General features: G+C 41.2%; 2 protein-coding genes across 5 annotated transcripts; both read right to left on the bottom strand.

Annotated features, from left to right (window-relative positions):
• Positions 1–357: 357 nt before the first annotated feature.
• Positions 358–5,065, bottom strand: LOC113031215 (SH3 domain-containing kinase-binding protein 1). 4 transcript variants are annotated; one of them, XM_026183200.1, is made up of 7 exons: positions 3,920–3,937; positions 3,536–3,626; positions 3,241–3,341; positions 2,762–2,866; positions 1,368–1,576; positions 1,120–1,183; positions 358–998 (listed from the first exon to the last, which is right to left on the bottom strand). In XM_026183200.1, the coding sequence occupies exons 2-7, from the start codon at positions 3,564–3,566 to the stop codon at positions 960–962; spliced, it is 549 nt and encodes a 182-aa protein (XP_026038985.1). In that variant the 5' UTR covers positions 3,567–3,626; positions 3,920–3,937; the 3' UTR covers positions 358–959. The 4 variants fall into 4 exon arrangements, with proteins under 4 accessions (XP_026038985.1, XP_026038983.1, XP_026038982.1 ...); XM_026183198.1 differs by lacking the exons at positions 3,241–3,341; positions 3,920–3,937 and adding an exon at positions 3,964–5,065 and having other exon boundaries at positions 1,368–1,522; XM_026183197.1 differs by lacking the exons at positions 3,241–3,341; positions 3,920–3,937 and adding an exon at positions 3,964–5,058.
• Positions 5,066–5,710: 645 nt separating this feature from the next.
• On the bottom strand, positions 5,711–14,303 carry LOC113030523 (serine/arginine repetitive matrix protein 2). Its single transcript, XM_026182034.1, has 10 exons — positions 14,194–14,303; positions 12,920–12,981; positions 12,069–12,755; positions 11,110–11,748; positions 7,981–8,093; positions 7,747–7,858; positions 7,485–7,560; positions 6,529–6,600; positions 6,284–6,433; positions 5,711–6,185 (listed from the first exon to the last, which is right to left on the bottom strand). The coding sequence occupies exons 2-9, from the start codon at positions 12,958–12,960 to the stop codon at positions 6,293–6,295; spliced, it is 1,881 nt and encodes a 626-aa protein (XP_026037819.1). The 5' UTR covers positions 12,961–12,981; positions 14,194–14,303; the 3' UTR covers positions 5,711–6,185; positions 6,284–6,292.
• Positions 14,304–15,872: the final 1,569 nt, after the last annotated feature.

Genomic DNA, 15,872 nt, shown 5'->3' with positions numbered 1-15,872 from the left:
GCCCGGTGGCGCCAGTGTCCGGCAGCCTCGCCTCTGTCAGTGCGCCCCAGGGCAGCTGTGGCTACAATGTAGCTTGCCATTGCCAGTGTGTGAATGTGTGTGTGAATGGGCGAATGACTGAATGTAGTGTAAAGCGCTTTGGGGTCCTTAGGGACTGCGTAAAGCGCTATACAAATGCAGGCCATTTACCAAATTTTTTTAATTGTGTTAACCCGTTAACGTTGACAGCCCCTGTCGAACACATAATGTACGACTGATAGATTTTATTCCCTTTAGGCCTTTTGTTTTTGTTTTTTGTTGCTTGTCTTTGCTTTTATTTCTGTTTACTTTTTTATGCCAATATAAATTTTCAACATACATATATCAGTAGTAACTATATTTATTTTTAATAAACACACAATGCACATCAGCACCCAGTAAATTTACATTCTTTGTGCAATCAGAAAGAAAACAAGTGCTATTTTTTTTTCTTTTTACAAGCCTAAAATCTGTGTGCTCATCCATATTACATTATTATAAACAAACTCTTGAGTCTCTGTAAATGAACTGCTGCTTGTCATTTCTCATCCTTCTCTCTCTCTGAGTCACTGTCACAATGGATAAAAATGCAGTTCAATTATGCCGTAGTACATATTGCCACCAATCATTGTCTTAATGGACGGTGATGAGTGAAATCTCCTGGAAAACTCAAAATGTGAGATTACAGTTCCCCGGTAAGAATGTTTATGAATGCCTTTGGTGACGTGACGAGAAAAAAACAAGATGTTTGATGTGTAACTGCGCCGGTCATCTCCAGAAGGAAAGGACAGTTTGCTGCAGCCTCCGTCTTTATGTCTGCTTCCATCTTTGCACTTTCACCAGTGACTCAGTAAAAATATTAAGCCCTCTGGGTCAGCCCACTCAGCAGTCCAAAAAGAAACGGTAAATCAGAAATCTGATGAAAGAATAGTCGTCTTTGCTCATTTAGACATGTGCTTCTTCATTCGCTGAATTTCCATCTAAAACGGAAAAAGATTGGATTTTGAAAAAAATCAAATCATGATAAATCTTCCCACCTTGAAGTGTTTACGCCCATTGAAATACGATGTTACTAAATTTTATTATCCTCGGCCACTTTACCTGTAACGTTAAGCGAATCCTTTTCTCCTCATCCAGCTCATTCATCAGCAGTTTGATTTCTTTGCTGGAATAACACAATGTTGTTAAATTAGCACAGCAAAAACCTGACTGAAACTACAGTTGGTTGGTACTGATGCTGGGCTGGGAGTGTCAAATGCCCTCCAGAGTGAGGATGAGCAGGTAAACAGAAAACTGTGCAGATGTCTACAACTTATAGCTAATGTGCAATTAGGGAAAGACAGCCATACTTGTGCTGAGTCTTCATCTGTTCAAACTGGCCCTTCAGGTCTCTCAGCTCTGTCTGCAGTTGTTCCAGGTTTGGCGAGGCGTGCCCTTCTGGATTTCTGCTGGGCTGTGAGTTGATGCCTGCAGGCGGAGCTGGGTGCAGCACAGCAGAGATAGCCTTTGGCAGGAGAGAGGAGAAAGACTCTGTGGGCATAGTTTTGGTTTCTAATGCCTGTGGAAAACACAAAAGAAATATAAGAAGTTGTCATTTACTGCAGTTTAACAGCTGTGGATTGTACGACCTTTAGCATTTTATTTTATACACTGCTCGAAAAAATAAATAAAAATGAAAGGAACACTTTGAAAACACATCAGATCTCAATGGGAGGGAAAAAACTGTGCTGATATTTCTACTGATAAAGACTGCATGATGAATGATGATGCCACATTGTGAAATAGAAATAAAAATGATCAACCTACAAAGGGCCGAATTCAAAGACACTCATCACCCATCAAAGTGTGGTGTGCTGTGGGATCTTCCCTGGAGGAGGAACTGTCTGCATTTTCTCAACACATTGTGAAACACCACGAGGAACCCACAGGAACACTGCACCAACATAGGGTCTGACAATCCAAGGACTTGATAACTAACGGCTGTCAGGGTACTGCCTTTTAGCCTGAAGAGGTCTGTGTGCCCCTCCATGGATATGCCTCCCCAGGCCTCCTTGACCCACCACCAAACCAGTCATGTTGAACTACAGGCAGAATAGCGTTCTCCACAGCTTCTCCAGGCCCTTTCACGTCTTTCTCACAGCCTGCTCTCATCTGTGAAAAGCACAAGGGGTCAGCGATGGACCTGCCAATTGTGGTATTCTAAGGCAAATACCAGTTGGCTCCATGGAGGACGTTGGGCCCTCAGGCCAGCCTCATGAATCAGTTTAATTGTTTGCTCAGAGACATTCACACCAGTGGCCTGCTGGAGGTCATGTTGTAGCGCTGGCAGTGCTCATCCTGTTCCTCTTTGCACAGATGATCAGAAGGTTAAGGACCTTCTATGCTCCTTTCCAGGAGTAACTGCCTGTTTGATGTGCTTTCCTGGAGCAGTTAGACTACCTGTGCAACCTATGTAGTGTCCAGGTGTCGTCTCATGCTACTGGTAGTGACAGTGACCCTAGGCAAATGCAAAACTAGTGAAAAAACACTCAGGAAAAATGTCAGTGTCCTCCACCATGTAAAACCATTCCTGGTGTCTCATTGTTGGCCCTCAGTGCACCTGTTGTTAATTTTATTAACAGCAAAACAGCTGAAACTGATTAACAACCTCCCTCTGGTCAATATTCTAGAAGTTTAATTATCTTGATGCTATGCTCTGATTAAAAAGTGTTAATTTCATTCAGTTTTTGAGCAGTGCACTTACAGGCGGGATGGATCCATTCTGAGTTGTTTGTTGAGTTCCTTCTGGCAGCGAATTCCTTACTTCACTCTGGGTTTTCTTTCGTTCCTCCTCCATCATGAGTGTTACCTGTAAAATAAAGTCTAGTTTGAGACGTCTGATGAGTAAAATACATTAAATGGTGACATGTCGTTCTAGCTTTTGGTGTTTCTTAGTCCCAGAAGATGATTTTCAAAAAGGGGACCGATTCACTACAGGGCAAGTACCTTTTAACTTTGTTTTAAGTAAGGAGTCAAAGTAGATATCTTCTGCGTCTCTACTTGTCTCTCTGTGTGTGTATGGGGCAGCTCAGAAAAGTTAAATTTATCCCAAGGACAGAGTGACACAAGCAGACCACACCACACACTCTTTTCAAACACAGCACCAAGCTATAAACAAACTGGACGATTAAGAAATGGAATGGCTTGGCTTGTAGATGGCTTTCATTAAAAATGTATACTTCCCAGAGTCCGAAGCTCTGACTGTAACCTCTCATCTACAGCATGAGCTGCGTGCGCATTCAGCTTCTCCGTGATAGACACAACTGACACAAACTCCTCAGTGTCTTTGAGAGAAATGGAGATTACATGTTAAAACACACCTCACAGAGCTTGGAAGTCACTGAATGGTCATTCTTAGACATCTCGCTCCTTCTTTTGCACATTTTCAAAGTCTAGATTAACATTCTGCCTCAGACATGCAGCATCCGAGCACAGTAGCATTTCAATATATGTAACAAACAATAGTTGCAAGGCTTACCGGGAATGAGGGCTGAACTATAGCTGCCCATCGTGACAGAGAAGAATACAGTGAAAGACAGAAAAACCCTGCAGTGCCCTTAAGTCTACATCTACAAATGACAAATGGGAGCAAGTCAGTGGGACACAAATCAACAGAAACCTGTCAGCTCAGTGCAGTCTCACACCGTGCTGCTTCTTTAAAAGATCTGTGCTCTTTGTCATGAATCAGCCCAGCAGCAGAAGTATTTCTTTATCAGTGAGTGTGAGAGAGAGACTAAATGTGTAAGAGCAGAGGCAGCTGTTTCTCTCATGCCACAGCAGTGAACTAATGGGCAACACATGCTGGAGCCAGTGCAGAGTAGGGAGCACAGTGACAGATTAGTAAACGTACTAAACCAATTACCAGATTATTGTCAGTTAAAGCCACGATCCGGAGCGCACGCTCACCTTGTTTTTCCAGCTTCGCCGCTGAGATAAAGCAGCATCTGCGGTAACTCGACACCACCCATTGTAATCCACAGTGGTCTGCAGAGTATGCTGCGATGAAGAGTGGTGCTGTCCGGTCTAAGTTTAGAGCAGAGCCCCCCCATTCTGCTCCCAAATATCAGCGGCGTCACAGACTGACGGCTGACAGTTGTTTAAACGCACAAACGATGCAAAAAAACAAAAAATCTAGAAGGTTGACGACTTCAGTTTAATTCTCACAAGCTGTTTCAAAACAGTCGTTTCAAAACGCTAGAGAGGCATATCCACGTAAGGTTTGCAATAATGTCTTCATAAAAGGACATTCTTGTGAATGAGTTAGTAAAACGGTGAGTAAAAAAAAAGAAAGAGGAAACAGAAGAGTTTCCAAACTCCCTCTACACACATTCACACAACTCGCATAACACAACAACAGACTGTCCTCCTGTCACAGCTCCAGAGATCAGCTGTTGTCGAATGCTTGAAGAAAAAGATATTTCTTCAGCTTAGGTTTAAAAAGTGACCTCAGGCAAGCATCAAGCTGTCTGGGGTCACTTTGGAGGTCATTCCAAAGTGTCAGTGCCACAAGATGAAAGCCAGGACCCCCTTTTTGTATACCTTTCAGCTGTAGGATGGGTCAGGAATGATTAGGTTAGAATCTTGAGGGAGTATATGTACATATGCATTTCTACCAAGACCATTTAAAGCTTGAAACACAAGTACTATCACTTTACTTTGTAAGGGACGGAGCCGGTGCAGGACTGCTAACACTGGAGTAATGTGATCTCGGGTTTTTTTGTTGCAGTTAGTAGTCTGGCTGCAGCATTTTTACAATAGTTGTAAGAGATGATTCACTAGTTGTTTACAATGCTGTAGTCTAAGGTTAACAAAGGCACACATGGCTTTCTCTAGATCTGATGGACCTCTGGAAAAATTAGTATGAAAATTGTTCTGAGGTGGAAAAAATTGCTTCAGGACATGGCATTTGTCATAATGCCTAATGACTGTAATTTCACAGTGCCCCAACTTTAAAAGATGTACAATATTTAGCAGCTAATATCAGTAATATTTAACCATTTACATTAACATTTTAAGTGAAAATAAAGCCTATCAAATGTACAGCTTTAGGAAATGTGAAGATTTTGAACTTTTTACTGTATTTTCATTAGCTTTTCCTATCAATAAAGACCCCCAACCCCCATTGCCACTCAAACTTCACCAAGGTACAAGAACACTTTCTGTGAATTACTAAAATAAACCTCAGAGAAAATAACTTTTACTCAGTGTGATTGTTTTTAATGTTGCTCTTAATTTGTTCTGTTATTGTGTATTCTTTACGTTTGTACGGGATATTGTATGTTTTAAATGTTATATACTTATGTGGTACGTGTATTTTGACTTTTGTTGCCAGGTCTCTCTTGGAAATCAGTTTTTTAATATCAGATTTTTTACCTAGATAAATAAAGGACTAATACAAGAAAAACCCCCACTTATTTTCTAAATGTATAATTACAGGATAGTCTGTATTTTTGTAGGAAACTGGAGGAAAAAAAACAAAACAAACAAAAACAGGAAATCTACAGCATCTGATTTAAACATTTGTGGCATCGATTCCCAAAACCTGTATCCACCGAGGTCTTTGCACTCATTAAAGGGTTACACAGTATGAAAATCATTGTATTATTTTTAAATGTTGTACACTGTTAATGTTGTTTGGGAAAAAGGCTGAGACTGAGTGCTTAATCTCATTTTATTGAAAGTGTTTAAACACATTTTACAAGTAGTACCCAAGTGTCCACTGAGACTGTTTTCTAATCAAAGACATCTTATCGTGGGTCTTTATGGACAGTAAAAGTCAGATACTAAAGAGATTTTTTTTTTGTACTTAAATCTGAAATGTGACGCTGTTGGTATTAAAAAACAAACAAAAAACCCCAAACAAGGACTCCCATAATCACAAGCAGCAATTACCAAATCATCTGAAGAGAGGAAAAAGCAGGGCTGTATAATACAATGGCCTATGTTACAGACAATGTCAACCAAAATACTGCAGTACTTTTACAAAGAATAAAGTAAAACACCAAAATAAATTGAATAAAAAGCTTTCACGATGCAGGATGGGATTGTAGTGAAGCTTTCTGCAGTCCCCCTGACAGCAAAGAGCTTGATGAGAATTTTTCTCCATCCATGTTAGCTGAACGTAGGACCTATACAAGAAAAAGAAAAAAAAAATCTTTAGAATCTTCTTACGTGTTGCATCTGAAGCACGTATCAAACTTGAAGCCGCTGATGCTTCCCAACTCACTAGTGGTCATCACCACCGTTGCTGGTTGGGTCCTCGGTTGTACGGTGCGCGCTGACGCATCACTCTCATGTTACGGTATTTGGACACGATACTGTAACTCTTTCTGAACACTGGTCTCTGATTCGGGAAAGGACGCGGCACCAAGCTCTCCTTTTTCAAAAACAAACAAACAAACATGTAATGAAGAATTCGTTTTAAAGAACGAATGCTTCTTTTCCAACAAGAGAGATGATCTCTCTACTTACCATGAGTGGTCTTCTAAAATTCCCAGACAGTTCAGGGCCCATCCTCCGTGGACCACCAGTGAACTTTGTTCTCTGTAAAAGCACAATGGTAAAAGCTGAGTATATACAACATTTGTGTGATTGTACTGTAATCACAATACAAATTAGTTTTACATTTTCCAAAACATTACTGCTGTTTTTTTTTAAACTAGTTTCAATGTCAGGATGCTATAAAGTGTTAATAATAGTTTATCTTCATACCTCTGCAAGCTCAATATAGTCAGAGTTGGTTGATATGGACAAAACTTTTATCACAAAAGAGAAATCGGTCTGCATTACTAGCTGCAATAACCAGTCTATTCACCAACTCTTAAACTTATCAAAAATAAATGTTAAAATAAAATGTCCTTGAAAATTGGGAAACTTCTGATTTTTGTTTTAAATTTGAGAACAAATTAAATATCTAGCATTATTAATCATGTCTTGAAAATCTGAGAACAGCAGCTAACATCATTTAGGCTTTCTATAAGTCACCGCACACATTTACTTTTTCTACAATACAAGTATTTGGATAAGAATACTTAGCTTCAGGTTTAGCACATGTCCTTTTGCAGATAACAGAAACATGTCCATTATGATTGGCTGTTGTGGTGGCGTAACGACACCCTTAAGTAATGTCTGACATGTCTGAATTTAAAAGCCTACAATTTTCAACACTGACATTCTTTCCCTTTAATAAAGTACTCTGTTTTATAGCCCAGCATTAAATTTTATGATTTCACTGAAAACATCTACATTAACATGCAGACTATATAGTTTCTTTCATATTTGATCTTGCAAATATATTTAATTATAATTACTTTAAGTTATTAATGCAGACTGACATTGTTTTACACAAGTTTCTGATTATTACTGTACATTTAGAGCAGTCTGTCTTTATGGATGATCTTTTCTTCAGCACTGTTTCTTTCACTCACTTGCATGGGTCCGGGTCCGGGTCCTTTCCTTAAGGGTCTCCCAGGTCTGTAGCTGTCATGCATCATATTAACAGGCCTACAAAAAACAAATAGCCATCAGAAACCTGAAGAATACCTTATTTTTATGCTTCTGTGAAATCATACATTTTTCCCATACAACTAAAAGAGCATGAGGCTGTTACAGCAGTCTTTGAAAAAGACTGAACCTCCCAGTAAAGCAAGAACACCGCCTCGAACACTGGCATAGTTCTTTCCAATGTACCTAAAGACCCTCTTGTCCAAATATTCCTGTTTTCTGTCTTCAGGAGAAGATCTGGTATCACTTGACTTAGAGAGGCGTCTGTTTGGTGTGGTATCGGCATCTGAACTGTGATCTAAAACAAACAAAAAACATTTGAAGACACTACTTAAAACAGTTGACACCTTCAACAGATTATCAGATGAAAATTAAAATAAAAAATTAGAAATAAGACAAGTACACAAAAACCTGACTTACCACTCTTTGACTTTGGGCTACGGCCCTTTGGAGGCGAGCAGTCCTTGGAGGAGCTCGGTCCTGGTGGCCAGTGCGACAAAACGACAAGATCACGTTTCTCTATGGGAGAAGATCTGAGGAGAAAGTCACAGAGGTGGTGTTGAGAACACCAGTTCTGAACATAAATAACTTGAAATCTCTGAATAAAAACAGACCTCTAGTACAAACTAAAAGAAAGCCTGGCGGCTCTTAAGTAATGCAATTTAAACCAGTAATGAACAAAACTGTTTTGTATGCTGACAATTCAAAAAGCCACGCATCGCTTGGGTACTTACAAAAAACCCATGGAATGTCCATGCTCCTTTACTCCTATTTTTGTACCCTGAATCAATCAGTGCTCTCTTCATTTACTCAGTGATTGACAGAGGAGCCAAATGTTGGACGACGTTAAGAGATCAGATCAAGTCTTCTATCATCCCTCTTTCACAAGTGCAGGAAGGCAATGCATTTCCCCCCCCCCCAATGTCAGAATGAATTTCTGAAGGCTTTATAATCAGACCACACCATGTTGTTCCTTTAGTCATCTTCAGTTTTCATCATCCAAAGGGCTTCCCCATGCTTTAAAGGTGAGATTGGAGTCACCAAGTGATCTATAGTTCTGAAGGTAGAGGCACAGCTTGTTTTTTTCTTAGTTTCAAGAGATGATCTAAAGGTTGTCTGTTCACAAACAAGTCCAGGTTTAGAGAGGACTTGAGGCTTTTTAGTGCCAACAAAGGAGGCTTCCATCCAATCATACTCTTCTTAAATGTAGGGATGTTAGGTATATTGGAAGAAAAGGCTGGGATCAGTTTGCCAGTTCTGCCATCGATGGGCTACAATGGCACTCAGTTTTCCTCTTCCATTGTAGTTTAAACTTACATTTGGGTAGATCAGGGATATTCGACGGAGAATGTTGGTTTGGGGGGGGGGGGGGGTTGGTTCCTGAAACTGACAAGGTAGTGTCTTTACAGGTTGGCATTCACAAGTTTGGGTTAGAGACTTTCGTTGCAGTTGCCTCGTAAAATGGCTCAAATGTTTTACTGTCCATGAGGCTTGTGATCCACACATTTATTATTTGATTTGGGTCAGACATCAGACGGGACAGGTAACCTGATAGTCCAGCTCACGTTCACGCTGATTTAAATAAAAATAAATAACAAGATGTGACGCAGATGCAAAGAGAAAGCTGATCTTGTATCTGTTCTCTTTTAGTATCCCATTAGGATTGAGGAGTCTTGTAATATCTTTCCATTCTTTTGCATCCATTGGTGTCATATCTATGGGCCTCACTGATATTGCGTACCTTTGTGATCTCAGTGCTTTTTCCAAAAAATTTAAGGTGTCATATCAAGACATTTCATATAAGGAAGGGTGATCTGATGTGATTTGTCCATGGCGTAGCTCTACAGTTGCCGATTTAACTTGTTGATGTGATTATCCCTCATGCATTTCATTAGAAAATTTTCAAATAATTCTCCAGAACTGACATGATAGTTATGTGGGGTATGTCAGAAAAGATGGGGTGCTATGAGACTGTTTCTTATGAAGTTGTGGTGACTGCAGAGCAACAGTTCCAGCGCTTAGATCCACTGCATGAAGTGCAAGTAGCAGTTTGGCTCCTCTTCATTGTGCTGATTGGCAATGATGTAGCACCACTGAGCTTCATGGTTACGTTTGTCCAAACCATTTGATTCTGATAAGCTGATCCAGTCCTTCTGCTGAAAATGAATTTGCTTCACTTCTGTCTGACACAGAGTGGCTAAAATGCCTGGAAGTTCCACAGTGTCTGCATACTGGACGTACACATCTGATGAAAGCTCAAGGAGAAAAAGTCCCGACTGTGGTAAGTGCTAGATTTTCGGAGGCTTTTTTGGTTGTTTTTAAAATTTTTGCTCAATTCCTTGTCTCTGGTTTTAAATATTTTATGTTTTCCAGACTCAAGCATTAGTTTGTTTACTGGATTATTTGAAGGGAACAAATTAAGGGTTATGGCTTAGCTAATTAATCACTGCAAATAAATGCTACTATGAACAGCAGCCATGTTAACCAGTGTCCCAGTTTATTTGAGATTTACTGGCTTTTTGGTCTCTGCAATCATCCTCCGTCTTGAAATTTCTTCTTGCCTCGTCTTACGATTTTTCTGTCTCATATCCTAACACCCTGAACAGCAATTAGTCATAAAACAATGTAAAGCTTTCAGATTTCTTTTTCTGCAAGGAAATACGCATTTTAAGGCAACAATCGCCGTACTTAGTGACAATCGCACCATTTTCAGGAGGCTGTGATAAAATTTCAGCCCAATGGAGCCTTCAGCAGCACAGTGACCTCGTCTTCTGATTTGCGCCATTTGTTTTGAGGTTATGGTGGGCTGCTTAACTGCTTCTTGATAGAGCATAGACATAATGTGTTTCCTTATCTGGAGAGCCGAGTTAGGAGCAGGGAGGTTGGATAGGAAGCTCTGTGCAAGATCAGAACTTGACAACGCGATGACCACGACTGCTGTGGTATGTATATTCGCCTGTTCTCCTTCATATATATATTAGTATTATATATTGTTCACCGGGATCTCTCGTGAACACACTTCTGAACACCATGTTTCCACTAAGGTGAAGCATGTAATTACAGTTTAGGCGATGCCAAATGCGGTCCTCTTCACGCCCATCATTTATCTTGTTTTGCATACAGCGACATATTGTTTTACATGAGAGCTGTTAACATCAATTTGCGGATGAAAAGGGCTTCAGAATATGCTGACGAGCACTTCTTTTGAGATCAAGTCAGCAAGTGCTGACAGAAGAATCCTTTGACAGCAAAGCTCAAACTCTTCATCAAGGGGGTTATTAAATCTTTTGGTGAAGATTTAAATTAGATCCTGTGTAACAGACGCATAAAACTTCTCTCCATCCCACTTGACAGGTAGATACTCTGATACATATGTGGTGGTATGTGAAAACATTTGTGGATTTTCATCAACCGAACCACTGCTGCACATTTAGCTCATCATGACATCTCCTTTTTCCACAGTTGGGACCCCCTTTCACATAGAGACATTCTTGACCTCCTAATCATCATCAAGCCCCTGCGAACAGTGCAACAAGGAAAATACCGTACCTGTGCGCGTTCATGGACCGACGAGACTCCACCTGCTCTTTTCCTGTATCAGAGTCTCTGGAAGACTTGTTGGCACTGCTTTCTTCTCTGGGGAGTGACTGTGGGGGTTTTCCCCTTCTTGTCTCCACTTTTCTCAGGGGTACTGCATTTAATTGGAAACGTTTCTTCCTGAGAGCAAGAACAGAGCTGGCATTTCCTTGTAAAGCAGAATCACCCAGGCGAAACCTCGGTCGCACATATGGGGGTATTCTGAGCCTCATGAGTGACTCTGCTTTGACTTGTCGGCTCTTAACCAGGAAACTTCTATCCCTAAGAGACAAGGGTTTTCCACCAAATGGCCTGGGAATGCTGAGCAGTTGGGGTCTCACTCTCCGGATCTGTTTTGCATTGCCATGCTCCAGTGCTGCGTCCGAGGAGGACATGCTGATGTCTGATATCCTCCTCTTGCGGGGTCCTGCCATTTGCCTCTCCTGAGGGCCCCTGTGGTAGGAGGATGAAGGTGATGGGCCTCCTTTCCATGAAGGGGATCTGTAAGGAGGTGGGTGAGGCACATCTTGTGCCCTCTCTCTACTGTGGGATCGGCTACCCTGCCTCTCCATGGGACCACGCTGGCGCCTGGAGTCTTGCTCAGATGACCACCTGCATATCCATCAAACAATAGAGAAATCATTATAATGACAGATCCATTGCCATTTTAAGTTGGAGACGGAACTTAACTCTTAAATGACAGAAGTAAACAGGTAGGAGTACGTTTTCAAAGAGTATTTACAGGTGTGATACTCCTCAATGGCAGGTATAACCACATTTACACAGGTCCCCCCATTAACCCCCTCTAATAACTATGAGCTGGGACATAGTAGAAGTAATCATTACAGCCCCTTTGACTGGGAGGACTGGCCACCTTCAGGCCTCTGCTTTAATAATTTTACCCAGCTGGGCTTGCTGCTTCACGGCTGTACCTCTCTGTACACGAGCCTCTCGCATGCATCTCTCTGGGGTTCCTCTGTGACCCCGAGGGCCCATGTTGCCCATTATGTGAGAATGATCCAGCCTCGTGCCAGCGCTTCACGTTGTGACCCGAGTGTTCCTGAGTGGGCCTTTCTCTTGGACTGTAATTCCCTCGAGGGTCTCGACTCCGCTGCTCCTGATGAGGAAAGCCTGACTGCCTTTTGGGGCCTTTGAAAGATCCCTGGTAGCCTGGTGCAGAGCCTGGCCTCCTATCAGCTGGGTGGCCACGAAAATGCCTTGGGGAAGATGATCTGTGACCAGAGGGGTGACCATGAAAAGATGGACCTCTCTGACTATGATGTCCTTGCGCAGGACCATGAGATGATGACTGATGCTGGACTTGAGGGGAGCGGGTTGGCCTAGATGGAGGCAGCCGTCTCTGGCTATGGTGTGGTTCCATTTTAGGATGGTACGGTTGAAAGGAATCCTGATTTTGGGACCTCCAGTTATTAAAACGTGGCTCCCTTTGCTCTCCCATCAGAGGAACTCTTCTGACAGGTGGGGGTCGTCCTCTACCTCTGGATTCCCTCCAGTTAAGTGGAGGCTTTGCTGGGTAGGCCTGGGCATCTCTTCGACTTCTAGAACTGGGGTTGTAATTGCCTTCATTGTGTCCAGTAGCATGACTATCTCCATAAGGTCTAACAGGACACAAGAAGCAAAAACTGGTAAGTCCCACCAAACACTTTAAATCATTTTTAAAAATGAAGTCCAGAGTTCACGTTAAGTCATTAACTTATAAACTTTATGATGAACATAACACCAGGTGATGCTAATGCAACTAGATACAACTGAAAGACATTACCTGGGCTTTAAGCGTGGTGGTCCAAAATGCGTTCGGACCATCTTTGGCAGACAGTGAATAATCTATGGACAAAAAGAAATTGAAATCATTGATCCTAATGAGATGTAATGCTAGACTCTCAAAGAGGCCTATCCTGACTTCTCGGCCATCCACATCTTGGTTATGCACTTGATGGGATTTAATAGGTAACTTTACTACTACTACCCCCCCCCCCCCCCCCAATACAAAGACAAGCAGACATGTGCAACATCTAAGATTGACAGATATATAGTTCCATTTACTTCCAGTTAAAAATGTAGTTTAATTATAATGGGACAAGTTGCCTTTCTAGGCTTGAAGTCCGGTTTTCATTTAAATCAATTGCAATTTACATATTCCTTCAAAACAACTACCCAAGATGGCTGCGCAGTGTCCATACTTGCTTCTAAAGAGGTTTTCACAAAAACTTAGAATCACACTTTCTAAAGGAATAAACACTAAATAGGATGTTACGAAGATATATAAAATAAAATAAAAACCCTGCAAAATAAAAAAGAGCGAGACAGGAAACGGAGAGGGTTTCCTTTTAGCGCCGACTGCTTGTCGTTTCTAACGAACATGTTTATATTCGCCTCAATTCCTCATGTTTAGAGCATCCCAGTCGTGAGAATGAGCAAGAAATTGCGATAACACCGCTATGAAAGGACCACATTTCCCACACCTCCTTTTACCAGAGCCTCTTGGCTCATTGTGGCGACCCTAATTAAACTCGACGGCTAAACAGTTTGCTACGAAAAGACAAAAACCAGGTGACCTCCATTGATACAGGCTTGATTGTATCACCGTAAATTCTAACTTAAAAACAGTACGCGTAGATAGGCTGGGTGGGTGGGTTTACCATGGTGGGCGCCGTTTTAGTTTCGTCTAAAGCTGACCGTGCTTCCATTTTTGGCATCAGCTCGCTTCAGCTGTTGGTGAAAACAACACCAGACAAGCACGAGTGAAAACCACCCCACGCCAGGCCCGAGTACATCGCCTCAATGTTTTGACTAGGTCAACATTTGGTTTTTTTGTTTGTTTTTTGAAAAAAAGAATAAACTAAAAGCGCATCTAATTGCAAAGTTAGCTGAGCATAGCTAGCTACTTGGGATATTTCGTTAGTTGGTAACGTCCCTACGCTAACCTTCCAAAATGACATTCACCCGAATCCTTTCATAGGAGTAACAACACGTTACACAAAATAAAACAAAAGGTTCACCAATGCGTGCAATTCGGCCATTTCGAGAGGTACTTACCTAAACGCAACGGAAGAGTGAAAGACGAACGTTGAGCACGACACAGCACTCGTCGTCTCACGGCCTTCTTCTTCTTCTTCTACTGCTTCTCCTTGTATTTTACTCGGCAGTTAGCGAAAAGCGTAAAGGCGCATTAGCGCCACCTTCTGTGTCATGACTCTATCGTAGCAATCATTTTAGTTTAAATAATATAGCATAAACTGAAGGATATCCTACCCACCGCAAGAAGTCAGTAAATAAATAACGCGAAACAGGCAAAAAAAAAAAAAACTGTTATCAACATGGTGCAAGTAAATAATCACAGTCATTGTTCATTTCAGGGTTTTGCAGACTGCTGAGTGCTTATGATCCTCAGCACCCGTGCTTCATATAATAGGCACACATGACCACAGAGCCAAAAAAGTCGAAATTCTCAGTTTTGCGCTTTATTGTTTCAGATATCCATGCTAATCATGCACAATGTCTACAGTAATTACATACGCTAGGTGACTGACACTGGTTTCATGTATGGCAATGAGCAAGCGTGAATACTTCTTTGATGTGGCATTGTGTATTATTAATTCATAACCATTTCCAGTCCTCCAGCTGTTTGAATATGCAAAATATATATAGATGTGTATATCAAACCATAACTCAGATATATGATTTATATTTCAATGTGGCTACTTTGCATAAGAATGTTATATGGCCATTGATTTGGGTTGTTTGACAACAAAAACTAAATGTCACTTCTTAACTGCACTGAATGTCGACATTACTGTCTACACCATGGCAGACATGATGCATTTCAAACCAAGTTTCAAGTATTACAGGTCACAGACACACAACTATCCCAGTGATCAAGTTAAGATAAACACAAAATAAGCACTGAAGTAAAGCAGCTGCTCAGTCCCAGATAAGGCATCTCTACTGAAAATACATTTTAACGCAATACAGAAAGTGAATGTCACTGAATTGTTGAAGAAGTGTTCATGATCTCAGATGTAAGGGGGGGGGGGGGTCAGCAGTAAACAGTATCTTTGAAGCTACAGGCCAGATCATTTGCAAGTCGCTCAGCAAAGATTCCTGTCCCTGCGCCCTTCAGTCCTTCAGTCCAGTTCAGTATCCAGACATAGAGGGAAATTTCTGTTTCACAGATAAGTTAGCACTGGGTCCAACACAGCAAGGCACTCCTACCGATATCTTTTTAAATAACAAGAAGTTTAAGGCTGCCTTGCTTTCTTGATTTCTGTATATTTGTAGAAGACTGGTTCTGCTCTGCAACATACTGGTACTTTCTTTGCATTGGTGACATGACTTGTTTTTAGTTTGCTGCAACATTCAAGTTTACTTGGAATTTTTTAAGGTCATTTCCCTCCTCATTTGCATGCAGTTAGAAAGATTTGAAAAGGGAATAAAGGGAAAATATCAAGATTATAGTTTGCTGGGACAGAAAGTAAATAATACATAGTTGGAGTAGTCTGCCTGGATTTTAGTTTGTTACATAAATCCAATATCAATACACACACCAGTAACATTGCTAGCATTAAAAATAAACCTGTCATGAACATTAAATAGTCTTGCCTTCCCAGCAACACTTTGAATATCGTTTAAAGGCTTAGGAGGGTGTTTGGAAAGGCTACAGTCATCAGTGCTCTGAGCAGGCTTTAATACAACATGAAAATGAACTGGGAGCCAGT

Source organism: Astatotilapia calliptera, chromosome 10 (genome assembly GCF_900246225.1).
Source record: "Astatotilapia calliptera chromosome 10, fAstCal1.2, whole genome shotgun sequence".
NCBI lineage: Eukaryota > Metazoa > Chordata > Actinopteri > Cichliformes > Cichlidae > Astatotilapia > Astatotilapia calliptera.
Note: the sequence above shows the minus strand (reverse complement) of the source record. Positions and strands in the feature narration are given on the sequence as shown.

Coding starts and splice junctions, on each gene's coding strand:
- LOC113031215 (XM_026183197.1), bottom strand. CDS start 4,106: ATGGGGGGGCTCTGCTCTAAACTTAGACCGGACAGCACCACTCTTCAT. Junction 2,867..3,535: donor TAGTTCAGCCCTCATTCCCG/GTAAGCCTTGCA, acceptor TTTATTTTACAG/GTAACACTCATGATGGAGGA. Junction 1,577..2,761: donor AGAATGGATCCATCCCGCCT/GTAAGTGCACTG, acceptor TGTTTTCCACAG/GCATTAGAAACCAAAACTAT.
- LOC113030523 (XM_026182034.1), bottom strand. CDS start 12,960: ATGGTCCGAACGCATTTTGGACCACCACGCTTAAAGCCCAG. Junction 11,749..12,068: donor AGAGGCTCGTGTACAGAGAG/GTACAGCCGTGA, acceptor ATGGATATGCAG/GTGGTCATCTGAGCAAGACT. Junction 6,601..7,484: donor CCGGACCCGGACCCATGCAA/GTGAGTGAAAGA, acceptor GTGCTTTTACAG/AGAACAAAGTTCACTGGTGG.